Below are 18,278 nucleotides of genomic sequence, written 5' to 3'. Positions count from 1 at the left end.
TGCTTTCAGCTTAGCATTTGCTTTTAACATTACTTTGTTCTTATTCTACAAAACTTTTTCCTGATATTGGTTTGATTTCTTTAGTAGCTGAAACAGGAGTTTAAAGTAACAAATCGATTTATAAGGAGTGCCAGAAAACTCCTGCATTTGAATACAAAAAGCCTTGATGTAGATTACTACCAATATCTATTTGTTTCTCATTATTTTAAGATGGTTTCAGAGCTGTGTATAGCCTCTTCATCTTCAGTCTCCTGTAGAACCAGGAGACCCTTTACATTCATATGTGGAAGATTTTCCACTGTTTTTGTAAGTCCAAACTGCTTTATTTCACAATGGCTAAACACTGTGTCTTTACAAGCCTACATTCAGGAATCCGTGAAGGTTACCAATTTCGCTGTGGCGTCTCCAGCCCCATACTGATACTGGCATTAAAGCTTCTTTTGCCATTGTCCTGTTGTATGCTCAGCTTCTGCAGAGCTGTGTCTTTAACACTTAGCACCTACATCAGTGCTGTGACAGGGATTTATGTGGGTAGCTGCGTTCTTATTCATAAGAGGTGATTTCCCTGAGAGATCAGATTGAAACCCTCTGAAATTTAAAATTAGCTTGAAAGATGGCTGTAGAGATAATTCTAAGAGCTGTTGGGGAGAACAGAGGAATACATTCCTGTTCACACCGAGCACCCAGGATAAGCCCTTTCAAAGAGATAAAAAGGATACGTTATTAAGGTTTTTAGAAGGTGATGTTTTAATCATTCTCGGGATCCCCTAGAATGGAGCCAAGAACTAATCTAAAATTGCAGGGAAAAAAAGGCTGGTTAGCTAGATGTCAATATTTTGACGTGCTTATGCACTGGAAAATGCAAGGTTATGGGTAAATCCAATAAGTGTATGACAAGAAATCATGGTAAATCTCAGGGAATAACTAGTAAATTAAAATACATGGCTTCCTCTGGTAGAAGAAAAGTAACACAGTATTCTTAGATAAAGGATCTTCACTGTGTAATAACATAATTTAATAACAACACTGTTATTCAGATATTTTCCTCTTTCCTGCTTAGTAAATTATATTTATTGGTACTGCTCTCTCCACACCTTTAGGTTTGGTGGGCTCTTATTTTGATATTCAGATATCTACTGTGAGGCTGGAACTAGATGATCTCAAGGTCCTTTCCAACCCTAACTAGTCTGTGATTCTGTAATTCTATGATCCGAAGATGTTAATGACCATGTATGTAATGATTAATCTCAGGTTTGAATTGCTGGTTTTGTGGGCTGCTGCTGTTTTCTCTTAACTTCAGACTCGTACTTTCAGTCTTGCAGTCCTGAGCTTAGATTACAATATGAAAACTCATAAACAGCTATATAAAATTAAAGAAGGATAAATACTGACATTACATCTTGACTTTCTGTCAGGCAGGTATCTGTGGTATACACCTGCATGTGGAGGTCTTTCAGAAACCTGATACAAACTATAGAAATTGAACAGTTTTAAAAATGTGGTAATTTTTCCTTTTTGTTTCCCTATTTGTTCTTTTATTTTTGCTACTGTTTTATTTATTATAGTTTAATTTATTTAAAAGTCTTGTAAGGACTTTGAAATACTGAAATACTTTGACATTTTCCATTTCCTGAACAGTATGAAATGGAAGAAAAAATATAAAAGGCACATTACAGTACAAAGCCAGTAGTTAGGAGTATTAGAACTCATGTATAATTAGATACACCACATTTGACATACAGGCTGACTGTTTAATGTTAGTTCAGAATGTTCTTCCTATTTATTCAGATAGTTTGGCATTTTTATTTTAACTTCAGCTGTACTGTGACCTAACGTATAAAAAGAACAATGATCTCATCAGAGATCCGTAGGAATCAGATCTTTTGCATGTTATAAAAAATTCTTTGGAATAGTTGCAAAACTCTGTGTTCTTTAAAGCACTGAGTCCATTAATTGATTTAAACTTAATGTTATTTATTTTCAGGAAGTATGAACAGGTTTACTCTTAAAGAATGTTAAATTCAAAGTGTCAGTACTTTGAAATCATTCATATAAAAGCAATGTGAAGGTGCTACAAGAGCAATGTACTTGAAAATAATTAACCATTAATTGTTCAGGATGTACAGGGATGTAAATAAAAAGGGTTTTTCATCCCTATATGCACTTGAAAATTTTATAAGCTCTTGAGAGCCAGAAGCACTTGACCAATCTTATCCTCAAACACAGACAAGGACTTAAAGCTATCATTCCATTTTCTTCCTCAAAAAGACGGTCTGATATTTCTTCTGTCTTTCTGTGTATCTTTTTAAACCAATCACTCAAAAAGTTACTTTATTAATAATGAGTTCTAAAATGTCTTTTTATGAAGTAAATGTAGGATTGTTAGCCCTTCTAAAATGTGGTCTTTGTGTTTGATAACATAAAACCTTTAATAACTCCTAAAATAGTGTTTGTTTAACATTTTACATTTGTTGTAAAAGTATTTGCACCATATCAGATCAAAGGCTTATCTAGCCTAATGTATATCCAAGACTCGCTTGCAGTAGATGTCTAGGGGAAAACGCAAGAACCAGGAAACTATGGTGATACTACCCTGGTATATCCTCCAATTTCTAACAATATGTGACTTGGCATTCTGAGAGTGTTGGGTGCTATCTTTGTGGGTAGCCTTTGATGAATTTTTATCTTCCTTGAAATGATCTAGTGGCCTTTGAAATGTAAACTTCTAACACCTACAGTGTTTGATCAAGAGGAGTTTTATGCTGGAATTGCACATTTTGAGAGATACATTTTATTTTGTATCTGTTCAAACCAGAAAGTTTTACTTGTTATGCCCACGTACTAGAAGTAACAACAAATGATTGTACCATTTACTTTCTTATACCATTAATGATGTTTGCAAATTTGCCAATTCCCGAATTGTCCTTTCTAGTAATCTGTTTAGACACTCATAATTACTGAAAGCCATTGTCTCTCTGCTAAGTTTTCTAACCCTTTTCTGTACCATTTCTATTTTTACCTTATCTTTTTGAGTTGGTTGAATCAGAATGATATGGAGCTGTCAAAGTCCTGACAAAGTGTTTTTATGCAATGACATAATTTCATGATTTCTGCTGGGGTTTATTTTTGGGTTTGTGTTTGTGGTTTTTTGTTTTTGTCGTCTTTTTGTTTTTGTTGTTGTTTAAACCTGTGAGGACCTGGTTGCTTTTTGCCCAATGCTGAGGTGACATTTTATAGAATTACTTATCACAGCTAAAGTCCATTCCTGATGGATAATGTTTCAAAGGTCATCTATACACAACTCTACATACTGATATAAAGTGAATTCTCATCTTCCATTTTATTTCTTCAGTAGACAGTGTCTTGATGTCCTTCAGTTCATTGCTATCAGCTTTTATTCTCTATGTACAAAATTTGTTACCTCACTTTTCACCTTGTTTTCCAAATCACTTATGAATATATTAAACTGTATGAGCTCTATGATGAGTCCCAGCGAAGTCCCTGATCATTCTTTCCACTGAAACTGATTGCTTACTGTAAGTTTCTTCTCTTCTAATGGAGTGGTGACTCATATGATGAACTTTCTTCTTCCATGCAGATTAGTTTCTTTGAAATATTTTGAGGACCTTGTTGAATGCCATTTGGAAATCCACATTCCCTAGATCAACTGTGTAGCATTGGAACTCGTTCTATCTTGCCTATGTGTTTGTTTACATCTTCAAAAGAACTTTAATAAGATTATGAGGCACAATTTCTCTTTCCAAGAGCCATGGTAGTACTTTTTCTGACTTTGATTACATTCATCCTTATGTCTGCAGTTTTATTTCATCTTATTATTTCTGCCAGTTTGCCTGACAGGAATATAACTTTTGTCTGGCCTGTAGTTGCAGGGATCCCTGTTGTAGCCCTTACAGAGAATTCAGTTTGCCGTTTTCATTTTCCATTCCTTTGCTACAAGGTGATTATAAGTGAGAGGTTACACACTACTGTTAATAATTAAACTATTGCATTCTTTAACTCCTTTAGAACTATTGGAAGAATACCATTTGTTCCTGATAATTTGTTATATTCATTTTGTGGATTTGTTTGATAGCCTGTTCTATTAACATTGTTTGAGACACACCAATGCTTCCTCTTGTAAAGAAGGTACCTGATTTGTGAGCCTACATAAGTTCCTGTGTTATGAAAAACAGATTGAAAAAAAGAAAGTATTTTCCTTGCAAAGTACTCTAAACAATTCTTATATACTCTCATAATTTGCTGACCTTGGTGTCTCCAGTGATTTTTGTCTCTAATGTACCAGAATTTATCTAATCATTTCAGCATGCTTGTAACTTTTTGAAAGGATACTTTCTTTGCTAATTGTAATAGTTGTTTTAATTAAGACCATTATCTTTCCAGGTAACATGGAGTCCGCTTCTCTTTTAAAATAGTTCCTCTTCTTGAAATTAATCACAGATGTAGAGAATTCTTTTTACTTGTTGCTCCTCAAAGGAGACCTTGTCTGAGTATATTATGCAGACTCTTATAAAGTGGTCCTGCAGTAGAAACTCTCCGATCTAAGTTCTGCAAAACTGCTTATGATTGTCAAGAGTTTTTCATAGTAGCTTATCTCTTTAAGCAGTAATTTTATGATGTCTGTGGCATCTGTTTATTCTCATTACATTTTCCAGCATAATATTTACCCAATCAGTAGAGGAACATTTGAAGTCACCTTCTGTTTTTGATTTTCCTCTGCCTTCAGAGACTTTGTGGTTTCACTTAGCATGTTGCAGCCACGTCAACCATTTTCTGGGTAATGATAGTATAGATGTTAAGAATACTTTCACACTTAAACCTTAAATGGCAGTCCATGGGGGTTTTCTATGTTAATAATTTCTTCAAGTAACTAGGCTTGTTTCTCTTAGAGCAGCAATCCTCTGGGGGGTTGGCAATGGCTTATTCTGTCTCATATAATGTGGATTCTTTTTACTTGTGCTGAGATCTGCAAAGGTTGATGAAGAAACCAGTGTCTTCCTTATGGCAATCCCACACTTTTGCTAAGCTAAAGCAAAAGCTATATAAAGCTTTCTTAGAGATCTGTAGAAAATGACATACTCCTAGTGTGGGATTCTGACATTACTTTCAAAGAAAATTGATCTGCTTATACTCACCGTGTCACAGATACATTAGATGGAAAAGCCTGAGAGAGGTACTACAAATGTTCTCTGTTTAATTGATAATATTCAATTTTCAAATAGTTTATCTTGTGTACCATGTTACTAGTCTTAAGTGGAATTTTTCTGCCTCTTTCAAACATACACAAACCCTTCTGGAAGATAACTAGAGAAAGTTTTCAGCATTTTTAATACTGTGTTAGAATTTTTCTATCTGGAAGTGCATGCTCCAGCCATATCTCCATGACTGGGTGAATTTGGAAGTTATTGCAAGTTGGAAAGTCTTTTCTCTAAACTTGAAATGAGTTGGAACAGAATAAAAAGCCTAAATGAAATGAAAAAGAAGTTAAGATGAAAGAACATTAAACAGAGAATAATAATTTGGGAGAAGGTGGATGTGGATAGAATCCCAGAGGAAATATGGTGAATTTACAGATTTGAGAATTGGAAATATAGGTTATTTTGGAAATGGAGTATAAAGAGCACATATGTGCCTTTTATAAAAGGTAGAAAAGTTACGTTGCAAAGAAAGAGGAAAAGAGGTGAGAAATACTTAAGATTTTGGATATGCTGATCAGTTAAATCTTCAAATCAGTTCTAAATGAGGAGGTTCTTACAGTCATTAAATGATGTTTTTCCAGTAGAAAATGAGGTGAGGTGATTTTTCATTTTCTTAAATGGTGCAGTGTCTTTAGATGAGAGTAGGTTTTACCTTTTGAGTATTTTTTTTACATTTTTATGGTTTTAATAATCACAGTCATCAAGATGGGTTTGATAGTTTTAAAAGAAAAGAAAAATGTTCCTAAAAATCAGGTTTCTAAAGTCATGCCTGATTTTTCAAATGTATAGCAGTTCCATATACATTCTACTTGAAATCTCCCTCTTTCCTACCTCTTAAGTCTTCAGTGTTCTAATTTGTTTTAGCAAGTACAGTGGAAGGGTAAAGAGAGCAGTGTTGTCTTGCAATTTTAAACAAGAAATACAATTTTGGGTTTAATTTTAGATGGGTATTTCAGAGGTGACTGTAAATGTAAGAGGAGGCTATACAATGGATTTGTTTAGAAATTACTGCTTGCACTCTTTGCAGTGCCTGCAAGTTGCTTAATTGGTATTACAGCTGCTGTTAAGCCAATCTACTTGCAAACAGTAGAATATATTGTTAGAATGGCTATAACACTTCTGTTACAGCATGGGAGCCATGATAAAAATTGAGAAGAGAGTTCATAAAAGTGGAAAAAAATGAAGATGAATTTGTAATTGAATAAAATCTCTTTGGTGATTCTAAAGGAGACTATTAAGTTTACCACAGAATGTTTTTTAAACTGTTTTAATATGTGAAATGAAACACAAATTGGTAAATATTTGTCTTATAAAATGTGACATTTCTTCTGGCCATTTCAAACACAGAATTAGTTGCGTATTCTTTATTCGGTTCATTCATGAACTCTGCATATTTTTTGTGGAAAGTTAAAAGCTTTATTCTTTTTTTACTTGACAGAAAGTAGTAACATTGTCTGTCATAGTTCCTGAATGTTAATGACAATAAATTTAGCTTAATTGCAGTTTAATATATTTTTTAGATATCAGAATTGTAATTTCTTCTTTTTTATACTTTTCACAGAATATAAATGAAGAATGATGTGATATTAATGCTTTCTATGTACAGCCCCATAAGGATCATCTCTAAGGAGCTGCAGTAAGGCAAACACTGAGAATAATTTTTCTCTGGTACAATGTGGTGAAGCAAAGGAACTGAAATTGTCCACTTTTGTACAGTCTAAGGACTTAAAATGTTCGTTATTTTGTGAGCAGAAGCAGTTCTGGAGTGAATTGAACTTCTGAAAATGCGGCCATGGACTGGTTCCTGGCGTTGGATCATGCTCATCCTCTTCGCTTGGGGAACTTTACTCTTTTATATTGGTGGACACCTGGTACGAGACAGTGAGCACCCAGATCACTCTAGTCGTGAATTATCCAAGATACTTGCTAAACTCGAACGGTTAAAGCAGCAAAATGAAGACTTAAGGCGGATGGCAGAATCTCTCAGGTAGGATCTAAAAGTAATTAAGACTTTTCAGAAAAGGATTGCTATATGAAACGTGTGTGATTTTTCTTTTTGGTTGTAAAATCATGCTTTTAAAAATGCAGATAAGTGTTTTAATCAGTTTTGTAAGTGACTGAAAATATATTCCAAAACCTTCAAACAGATAATGCACATTTACTTTTGGTCTAATCTAGTCATTATTTAACGGTCATTATTTAATGGCGTCCAAGTGTTACTGCCACAATAACAAAGTTCGTAGGTGATTAACTCCTCAATGCCAACTTCAAGCGAGTGCAATAATTATGATGTTCAAGCCAATTAGAACAGCTCGTGACTTTTCTACACTTCTGCATGCAGTATCTGATAGAGCTCATTTTAGAAGTGCTGAAAACGTTTGTACAGCTTGCTGAAGATGAGCTGCAGTAGACTGCTGCATTATATGAATTCTTTTAACTAAGTTTTTTTCCTTGCTTTACTGCTAAGCTTGTAGCAATAATTGTAAAATGGTAGAATCATCTCCCTTGTTACAATTATTTCTTACATTATAGGTGGGTACAATTACAACTTAAAGTGTTTTTTTTCACCTTTTCAGACAGACAGGTTTTAACATAGACTTGTGATATCTCCTTTTCTAAGAAATTGCAAGGGAGAGCTTAGACAGGATGTGTGCCGGAGTCAGATTGGACCTAAGTATGTGGAAATTACCACATAGAATCCTAGAATAGTTAGGGTTGGAAAGGACCTTAAGATCATCTAGTTGCAACCCCCCTGCCATGGGCAGGGACACCTTGCACTAAACCATGTCACCCAAGGCTCTGTCCAACCTGGCCTTGAACACCGCCAGGGATGGAGCATCCACAACTTCCTTGGGCAACCCATTCCAGTGCCTCACCACCCTCACTGTAAACAACTTCTTCCTTATATCTGATCTAAACTTCCCCTGTTTAAGTTTGAACCCATTACCCCTTGTCCTACCACTACAGCCCCTAAGGAAGAGTCCCTCCCCAGCATCCTTGTAGACCCCCTTCGAATACTGGAAGGCTGCTATGAGGTCACCACGCAGCCTTCTCTGCTCCAGGCTGAACAGCCCCAACTTTCTCAGCCTGTCTTCATATGGGAGGTCCTCCAGCTCCCTTATCATCCTCGTGGCCCTCCTCTGGACTTGCTCCAACAGCTCCATGTCCTTTTCATGTTGAGGACACCAGAACTGTACACAATACTCCAAGTGAGGTCTCACAAGAGCAGAGTAGAGGGGCACGATCACCTCTTTTGACCTGCTGGTCACGCTTCTTTTGATGCAGCCCAGCACACAGTTGGTTTCTGGGCTGCAAGCGCACACTGTCGGCTCATGTTAAGCTTCTCATCAACCAACACCCCCAAGTCCTTCTCCTCAGGGCTGCTCTAAATCTCTTCTCCACCCAACCTGTAGCTGCACCTAGGATTGCCCCAACCCAGCTGTAGGACCTTACACTTGGTTTGGTTAAACTTCATAAGGTTGGCATTGGCCCACCTCACAAGTGTGTCAGGGTCCCTCTGGATGGCATCCCTTCCCTCCAGCGTATCAGCTGAACCACACAGCTTGGTGTCGTCGGCAAACTTGCTGAGGGCACACTCAATCCCACTGTCCATGTTGCCAACAAAGATGTTGAACAGGACCGGTCCCAACACCGATCCTTGAGGGACACCACTCATTGCTGTTTTCCAATTGGACGTTGAGCCGTTGACCACAACTCTTTGCATGTGGCCGTCGAGCCAGTTCTTTATCCACCGAGTGGTCCATCTATCAAATTGATGTCTCTCCAATTTAAAGACAAGGATGTCGTGTGGGACAGTGTCGAACGCTTTGCACAAGTCCAGGTAGATGACGTCAACTGCTCTGCCGCTGTCCCTCAATTCTGTAGCCCCATCATAGAAGGCCACCAAATTGGTCAGGCAGGATTTCCCCTTAGTGAAACCATGTTGGCTGTCACCAACCACCTCGTTGTTTTTCATGTGCCTTAGCATGGTTTCCAGGAGAATCTGCTCCAAGATTTTGCCAGGCACAGAGGCGAGACTGACTGGTCCGTAGTTCCCTGGGTCTTCCACCTTCCCCTTCTTGAAAATGGGGGTTATATTACCCTTCTTCCAGTCATCAGGAACTTCACCTGACTGCCATGATTTTTCAAATATGACGGACAGTGGCTTAGCAACTTCATTCGCCAGCTCCTTCAGGACCCGTGGATGGATTTCATCAGGTCCCATGGACTTGTGCATATTCAGGTTCTTAAGATGGTCTCGAACCTGATCCTCTCCTACAGTGGGCCTAAGGTCTTCGTTCTCACAGTCCCTGCATCTGCCTTCCAAGACTTGGGTGGTGTGGTCAGAGCATTTGCTGGTGAAGACTGAGGCAAAGAAGTCATTAAGAAGCTCAGCCTTCTCCAAATCCATGGTAGCCAGTTCTCCTGATAGCTTCCAGGGCCTACATTGTCCTTAGTCTGTCTTTTATTTGCTCCGTACCTATAGAAGCCTTTCCTGTTATCTTTCACATCCCTTGCCAGATTTAATTCTAACTGGGCCTTAGCTTTCCTAACCTGGTCCCTAGCTTCCTGGACAATGTTCCTGTACTCTTCCCAGGCCGCCTGTCCTCGCTTCCACCTTCTATAAACTTCTTTTTTCCCTCTAAGTTTCCTCAGCAGCTCCTTATCCATCCATGGAGGTCTCCTGGCCCTCGTGCCGCACTTCCTACTAGTCGGGATGCAACACTCCTGAGCTTGTAAACATGCAACGTAAAAGTCCTGATGGATGATGGGGACAAGTGCAGAGGCTTCCTGTGTTGTAGGAAGCTATAGAAGAGCAAAGCTCAATACAAGATTTTACAGAATGGGAGGATGATGTTTATTTTTACTTTCATAACTATATGCTCACAAGCACCAGGACATACCCGTAGCAGTGGTCTGGCCAGGATCTCTTGTGTAGAACGTGGAGAGCAAGGGGCGCTGTCAGTTGAGTGTTCATCGTGTCTCTTGGGTTGTGCTTGCTTGGCAAGGAGAAACTGATTTTGGACTTGTCCTTCAATACCCTTGAGGAGCAGATGCCTTGCTCTTTTGCCTCATAAATCATAGGAAAAAATAGAAAGTTGCACACATCCCTCTGCTTTCCTTTCTAGCATGTTTTATGGTTCTGGTCCTGTTCTTGTTAAAATATCTTTAAGTCAGTTTGTTTCTTCCCTTCATTTGAATTAAGTCACACATATGGATTCTGTAGCAGTGAAATTAATACCTTTCCCCTGAACCCTGTTCTGATGTTTCTTCTGGTGCATTCTCTCCCTTTTATGCGTAGCTGGGCTGTTTGATCAGTAGGCTGTTTAGACTTACTGAAGTTTCTTTTCACTGCATTCTTCCTGGTTTCTATAGGTATGGCTGCATGCTGATGAGGCTTCTTAGCTTAGAAAAACAATGTCTTAGTTTTGCACATGTCAGCCTTGCAGAAGTACCTTGGCATTCATGTGGTGCTGCACAGGGGTGGAGAAATGCCACTGACCAAGCACCCTCCACATTAAGCATAGACAATCTTCACCTTGAGTAATATGGCCATGAATGGCTGAGTGAGCTATAGTTTTCTATGCACAATTTATTAATTTATGATAGCAACTGATAATAATGATATTTCTTAATTTATGATAACAGCAGCATTGGCAACAAGTTTTATTGACAAAATGGTATAATGTAGAATATGCTGCTATGAAGAAACTTAAGATCCTATATTTGAATAAATACAGTATCTTTAATTGCCATTAATATTAGGCAAGAATAGTCAACCTTAATGTTTCTTGCCTCAGAGGGGGAAACATTTGGCATTGAATGTAAAGCTTACCACCCTCCATGTTTTCAGCCACTCATATTTGGCTGACTTGAAGAAATGATAATGTGGTGTTTTGCACAATCATTGAAATATAACCAGTTCAAATTACAGTGACTAGAAGATAGTAAATGTTCTTGATTTTACTGATGAAAGGGATGAAAGGGTACTTTTTTCTTCTCAAGAAGTAGGTTCTAGAAGCAGGATATGAATGCATATTTTGTCTCTATGATATACAGGCTAAGCTATATTTTTAGCTTTTTGCTGGAAGTGATCTGAGATGGTGCAGTACTAGACTTTGAGAGAAGTGATGTATCCCAGTATAGAGCCTTTTCATTATTTTTACTGAGCAAAATCCATGATACTGTTTAAAATGTATTTGTGAAGGATATTTCTATAAAGAAATACCCTGGTCAACCTGCAGCATTAAAAGTATTAAATCATAAATATAATATCGAATTTCAGTTTCTCATTTCATTGTTTGCCAGATAGATCAAGCGGTGTTAAAAATAACCGTTAGCTTTAAAATGGTCCTATTAGAGTTTTATAGCAATATGGCTGTTTAAAATGAGGCATTAGCCAACAGTCCATGGATTCAGTATCTGTGTCCCGGAAGAGCTCACTGCTGCTATGAACACCCATTAAAGAAACAAAACACCTCTTAACTTCAGAAATTGAATTAGCATTAGACAGAAAAGATTACTTTTGCTACAGTTAACATCTTGAAGTGAAGACATAATTTGTTTTAAGCTGGACTGATCAAAGGCAGAAAGGCTGGAACTATCACTTGAATTTGATTTAATTGCTAGAATTTTTGGTTTTGCACTGAAAACTCTCATTACTGATAATGGCTGTGAAATCCGAGTGGTTAAGATGATGGTCTTTAAATCAGCGTAGCTCGTGAAGGTAAACCCTATTGCCAAATTGGATTTTGTTACACTGAGGTAAAAACTTGGTTTTGCTGCCCTTCTCCACTAAGATTTTTTTATCTAGAGAATTAGAGGGTTTGGGATTTTTTTTTATTCCAACAGAAAAGAAGCACACTTTTTGTAATAAGTAAAGATATGAAAGGGACCTTAATCATAGAATCATAGAATAGCTAGGGTTGGAAAGGACCTTAATATCATCGACATGGCAGGGACGCCTTACACTAGACAAGATTGCTCAAAGCCCCATTCAACCTGGCTTTAGTTAGAGTTGTTATTTAAATGATAACTCTTAATTTAAGATTATTCTGGGAGGAGTTTAATGAAGACCAGAGTGCCTGCCCGGAAAACTGTAACAATAAACAGGCATCTGATTAAGTTGTCTAAAGTATTTTGACATAATTAGATACAACTTTTGGATGGAAAAAGCTCCAAGTTAACAAAAATTATCTTAGTCGGAAGAGAAGCTTTGTGAATGGTAGGAAGTTACCGTAATACATAGTTGTGCCATTAATAATAGCTAGTTAGGGTAGAGAGGAAGGGACAGAACACAGGTATGGTTACAAGAATTCAGTAGCTTAATATAAGTGTAAGTTGTAACAATTTCCATTTTGAATTTAAAGAAAACTTGCGTTTCATCTTGAATTACATTGGGACCTTAGTTATACAGTAAAATACATTTCAGTACATTTCCATTGCCTAGTATTTCCCATTATAATGGGTTCTTTGGACTTCTCTGACTTCCTTCTCACCTGACAAAAGTGTCAGTCCTCTGGGATGGTTGAAAACAGGAGCTGTGCTGTGCTTAGTTTCATCCAGCCATCCATGAATGCCAGCACACGACAAGAAGTGATCTTCCCACTCTGAGATTTGAATGCTCTTTTGCTGCCAATTTATGTAGCAGCTCTTCATCCCCAAAGACAGCAACAACAACAAAACAACAAACCAAAACCGTGTCTTATGAAACATACCTTATGTGCATGCAACGTCAACCATGCAAAAGTTGAGAAATGTCATATCTGAGACAAAGCTTTATAAAATGTTGCTTAGCCCTTTTTTGCTGTGTGATACTTAAATCATATCTTATCTTGCAGTTTTCTCCTGGTCGCTTCTTTTTAACACAGGATGCGTGAGGAGTAGAATTAAGGTTTTAGGGCAGTAAGACATTTAGGGTTTTTGGAGGGTGTTTTTCTTTTTCCCTGCAAGGTTTGTGTGTTTGGTGTCACAAACTACAAACATTCTTCTTTTTTAATAGTTGTAATTTATTACCCATATTAGTTAAGACTAGTGTATATTTTTGTAAGGATTTTTGATAAGGTTATTTTAAGATACCTTTTTTTTAATATGCACTTCTGCAATAGTGCAAGTTGGAACAGTCACTTCTTTTTGAAAATCGCCTGAAATAAGAATATTCCTTTAGGAACTGAGTACACTTTGTGGTGCAGTTCTGATGACTTGAAATGACTTCAGGCACCACTTAGTTTTTACTGTGCATTTGAAATGCCTTAGGTGGGAAGTCACTGTCGTTTTTCTTGTACAACTATGATGCTTTGCAAAAAACCTTCCTGTGGGCTATAAAGAGGCACAGATATATATTAGCGGTGCAGGAGGTAAATGGAAGTAAAGGTGTTTCGTATTGCCGGAGTTTTAGAAATTATGTGCGTGAATATTGTTTTATTTATAACTTAATTTATAATGTTGTCATAGCAAGAAGTGAAGGATATTCTGTGCTAGATGCTTACTGACATGTTCTTTTATTGTTGATCAGAATCATCATAGTTTATCTAAACTTAGTTTAAACTCACTTCTCAAATTTTAAAGAGGAGATGTGTTGTCAGGACTTATTTTGTTATGAGAACTTCTGTATGTTTTTCAACAGGAATTCTTATTCATAAGTGTGCATTATTACTAGGATATTCTGCACTAGAAGTTACCTACATAGATGATGCAATGAGTATAGATAAGGATTTTAATTCAAACACTTTTCCCTTCAAATGTTGCCTTATCTCCAGCTCAGTTGATGTACTTGTAGAGGGCAGTAACAAGCAAGCTGTGCTGGTTGCAGAGAAGAACCTTTTCCTTAATTTTGAGACTGGATGAAAGTGAGGAAGACAGCAATTCCAAGTCTGATGAGGTAACAGATGTAGAGACAAAACTGCAGAAAGAATAAGTTATTTTAGTTCTATCTTCAAATGATGTAGTTTTTGAAAGTCCATACAAGTAGCTGAGGAGAATGCCCCTCACTCCCATCCCAGCTCGTTTTATCTAACAACTGAAGTGTAGTAAATGTCTTCATTGCAGTATGTCAAAGCAAGTAGAATGTTAAATGGCATGTACATTTGTTTTTAAAAATCGTAATTATATCAGTTGGTCAGAATGAATTCTGCTTCTTTTGTATCATCCACAACCATCCTTCTGAAAGATTCTGCACTTGGTACTTTTAATAGACTTTCCTTATGTTCAGAGGATCCATGTGTTGTCTGAAGATTTCTTATGGTAATGATTTTGTATGCTTTTTACCTTACTGTTCCTCACAAATTCTACCTTTAGGGAATGTGACTTATACAGAAGCCATTCCATTTTTCCTGGTAATTTCGTGGTTAGTTGTCCTTTCACAATTGTAATACCAAGTTGGCAGACCACAAATGTATTTCAACCTTCTGGTTTTAAACTAGTGCAAGAGCTTAAATGTGTTTCAGTATGCTTTTTAAAGGTTTATGTTGTCTTGTACATGGCCATACAGTACCATATGTCAGTATGATATAATGCTGTACATCTGTTGTAGGAACAAATTCACAAATGGATTGTTCATACAGAGCGAGTATATTTAGGGAGTGCACATGCTTAAGATTAGAATATTTTCCTCAGTTTTGTCATACTTGTTCCCTCAGTGCATAAAAAAGCAGATATATGAGCAGTTATTGATAATTCCTTTTCATTTACCACAGTAACTTTAAACCACAAATAAATATTTTGCAATAATTTGGTTATCCCTCATTTGCTTTCAGTGGGGAGCTTTAAGAGAGCAATATCTTCTACTAAATTTCTGTAAGGCTACATAGCCGCCGCCTTCCACCTCTCCTACCCCTGCTGGAAAAAAGGGGTTTAAATGCTATTCTTGGTGTGATACACTTTTCTGATGCTCACGTTAGGTTTTTGTTCCCTTCAAATACTCCAGTAAAAATGGACTTTTCATCAGTTCCTGATTTTTTGGTGATATTTAAATATCCAGGTCTGAGAGACATTAAATTTAATGACATCTCAGTAGGATCTTTAGAATGCTGTAATTTCTGGTTTAGGGTGAAGATCCTCCCTCTAACTGCTATTTTCTCTGTGCTAGAGGCACTTTTCATCTGGCAAGGGGTCTTTCCATATGGTGCTTTGAAACTGTGTATGTATGTGTGGAGAGAATATCCCTTTCTTTTTATGCTCATATTCCATTATGAATGGAGAATCATCTTCATGTTCTGCAAGAATTCTGTATTCTTTACAGTTCTCAAGACTTTTAGACATCTGTTTCCTCTTTTCCTTTTCAGGGTCGGCTTTTGCAAAAGTCTTATAAAAGGTGGAATAATTTTTAACCTGTGGATCCACCAGAAGTGTTATTTCTCTGGAGATAAAAGGGGTTTTTATTTTCCCTCCGTTAATTTTTAATTTGTGAGGCAAATAGAAGTTAGCATTTAATTTCTATACTTTAATAGTTTCAGTTTATTAAATGTGTGGATTCAAGTTGAGATGATGAGCAAACCTCAGTAATACCCTCAGGGTGGATGTATGGCTCATAGATTTCGGGATACTTATTTCCCTACTTCTCCTGTGCTGACATACCAGATCCATCGCAAATGGATGTTACAGTTGCTGTTGTTGTTCCAGGTGACCAGCAGTTTAGAGTACCAGAGATGTCATAAAAAAATTACCATGGTGGTACATTTAAGAAGCTAGGATCTTGTTCTGAGTCCAGAAAAATATGTTGAAATCATCTTGTGCCAGTATGTAGGAAAACTTAACTTAAAAGAAGAGTTACAGTGCTGGAGCTCTGGTCCTCTAAGAATATTTGGCCAGCATTCAAGACCAGAATGTATTTCATGTGTGAATATAGAAAGCAGCCAAAACCTGAATCTTGTGAAGGCACATCCCCCAATTAGGCTTTGCTTGTGTACCAGTCAGTCCAACAAATGGTCTGCGTTAAGCTGCTGCAAATACTGTTTTCACAAGTAGAGCCTAGGATTGGTCTTGTCAGTGAGTGTGTTGTAAACACCACAGTTTAACACCACGTTGAATCTGTGTGCTGCAGCTCTGATATGCACTGTTTTCCTCTTATAGGATTGAGGTTTAAAACTCTTTATTTATGTTAGTACGTTTGATATTTTCTGGTTTTAAGAAAATGCCAAGCAGGCTTATCAGCAAAAGAGTATGGAACAAAAAGAGAGGAGAGCTGAACTGTTAGTGCAAATAATCTGTCAAATAACAATTATACATATAAATCATATAATTTCTTTATTTTCTATATCCTAGGATACCAGATGGCCCCATTGATCAGGGACCAGCTGCAGGAAAGGTACATGCTTTAGAGGAGCAACTTTTAAAGGCCAAAGAACAGATAGAAAACTATAAGAAGCGGACAGGAGATGGTTGGTAGATAAGTTTTATTTTACTTCTAAACCAAGTTTTGGTATTCCATATCACAAATGTATTGGTTTCTCAACAAATATTTCATCTACAAGCACTGATGCTTTTATGTCTTTTTTTTTTTTAAGTAGGAGGCCTTGGAAAAGACCATGAAATATTGAGGAGGAGGATCGAAAATGGGGCTAAGGAACTTTGGTTTTTCCTCCAGAGTGAATTGAAGAAGCTGAAAAATCTAGAAGGAAGTGAACTGCAAGGACGCATTGATGAATTTCTGTCTGATTTGGGTCATCAGGAAAGGTACTTGTGTTAGTTGATTCTGCATATATGTTTTAAAGATTATGGATTGATTTAGGTAAACTACTGATATCCTGCTTAAAAATCTCTTAGGCTGAAATATATCTGAAGCATGAATGTAAAATTATTACTTGTATTTCATGGGACATAAAGTATATATCCAGCTTATGTCGTTACAGCTTAGAGTATAACCCTTTAACCTGATATAATTTTTATCAGAAGACCTGGGTCCTGGATGGCAGTTGATGCTTTTCAGTTCCATCTGTCTACATATGCGCATATGTGCATCTTTGTACATATAAGTAAACCATTTAAAAACTTAAAAATATTTATTTTAGGTATATGATTGTGCCTTTCCTAAATACTAGAATATGTTTGTTACATTGATCATTGGGATATTATATAATTGGAATTACTTTAAAATTAGGTGATATCTTAATTTCAGGAATAATTGCAATTCTGACAACATCTTTTTGTAATTAGAACTTAACAGAGTATTTCACATAGAAATGGCCTTTAATTACACTGTTGATGTGTTTGACTTAAGTTTTCAGTTGTTGTTGATCTTCTGGCCTTCCCATTGCTGAAATACCTTTTGTATTATACTAAAACATTATGTGTGAGTTTTATTCATGCTGAACAATATTAATCCAGAAAGTGTTAATAATTTAGTGAAATCTATCTGTAAGGCTGTTATATTTTATAATTCTGTTCCCAGCAGGATCACAAAGGCAATTTTTGTCTCTTTAGTAAACAGTCTTAAGAAAATTGTGGAATTAACTAAATATGCTACCTTAAGCAAGCATCCTTTTCATAAAAAGCTGAGCTCTGAATGAGTGAGCAAAGTAGTAAAGCATGAACCTTTGATAATAATACTGTAGTAAGCGGAAAAATTAATAAGAATTTTTGATTCTTTGGAAAGAATGTAAATACTATTTAAAATGTAGTTTCAGAATGATATGAATTTGATTATTAATGTGTGCAAATAATATAGTCCATTAAATTTTGTAATTTAATATTCTACAATATCAAAACCCAGTTTGTCACAGATTCATGGAGTTTAAAGTGAGAACGGAGTATTCAATTATCGAGAGTTATTATCTATATAAAATAAGCCATTAGATTTCACCCAATTATTTCTCTGCTGAGTGCAATTATGTATGTTTGACTGAAATAAAAGTAGTGCTTGGCTGAAGCAGAATTTTCCAAAAGGCTGGAGATCTTCAGTCAAATGGTCAACTCTTCAGTCACTCTGCTGCCACTTCCCCAGGTATTTTGTTTCAGTAGTTGCTTCCACTCAGAAACATGTGTTCTCCGGAGAAGGTATTTCTGTTTGGGTTTCTTGGACTTCAGGTCATTGATTCTTGGTTCTTTTAAACTGTATCTGCTAAA

At 36.7% G+C, this 18,278-nt stretch overlaps 1 protein-coding gene across 2 annotated transcripts in view; it reads left to right on the top strand.

The window, feature by feature from the left end:
- The window catches only part of FUT8 (fucosyltransferase 8), a 125,963-nt gene that overhangs the window by 56,573 nt on the left and 51,112 nt on the right, over positions 1-18,278 (top strand). Inside the window, exons 4-6 of one of the 2 annotated variants that reach the window (XM_030483767.1) lie at positions 6,778-7,203; positions 16,479-16,594; positions 16,724-16,889. In XM_030483767.1, the coding sequence (XP_030339627.1) occupies positions 7,001-7,203; positions 16,479-16,594; positions 16,724-16,889 (485 nt within the window). In that variant the 5' untranslated portion in view covers positions 6,778-7,000. Of the gene's footprint in view, positions 1-6,777; positions 7,204-16,478; positions 16,595-16,720; positions 16,890-18,278 lie in introns of both variants that reach the window. The other variant, XM_030483765.1, reaches the window with a different exon arrangement.

Source organism: Strigops habroptila, chromosome 4 (genome assembly GCF_004027225.2).
Source record: "Strigops habroptila isolate Jane chromosome 4, bStrHab1.2.pri, whole genome shotgun sequence".
NCBI lineage: Eukaryota > Metazoa > Chordata > Aves > Psittaciformes > Psittacidae > Strigops > Strigops habroptila.
Note: the sequence above shows the minus strand (reverse complement) of the source record. Positions and strands in the feature narration are given on the sequence as shown.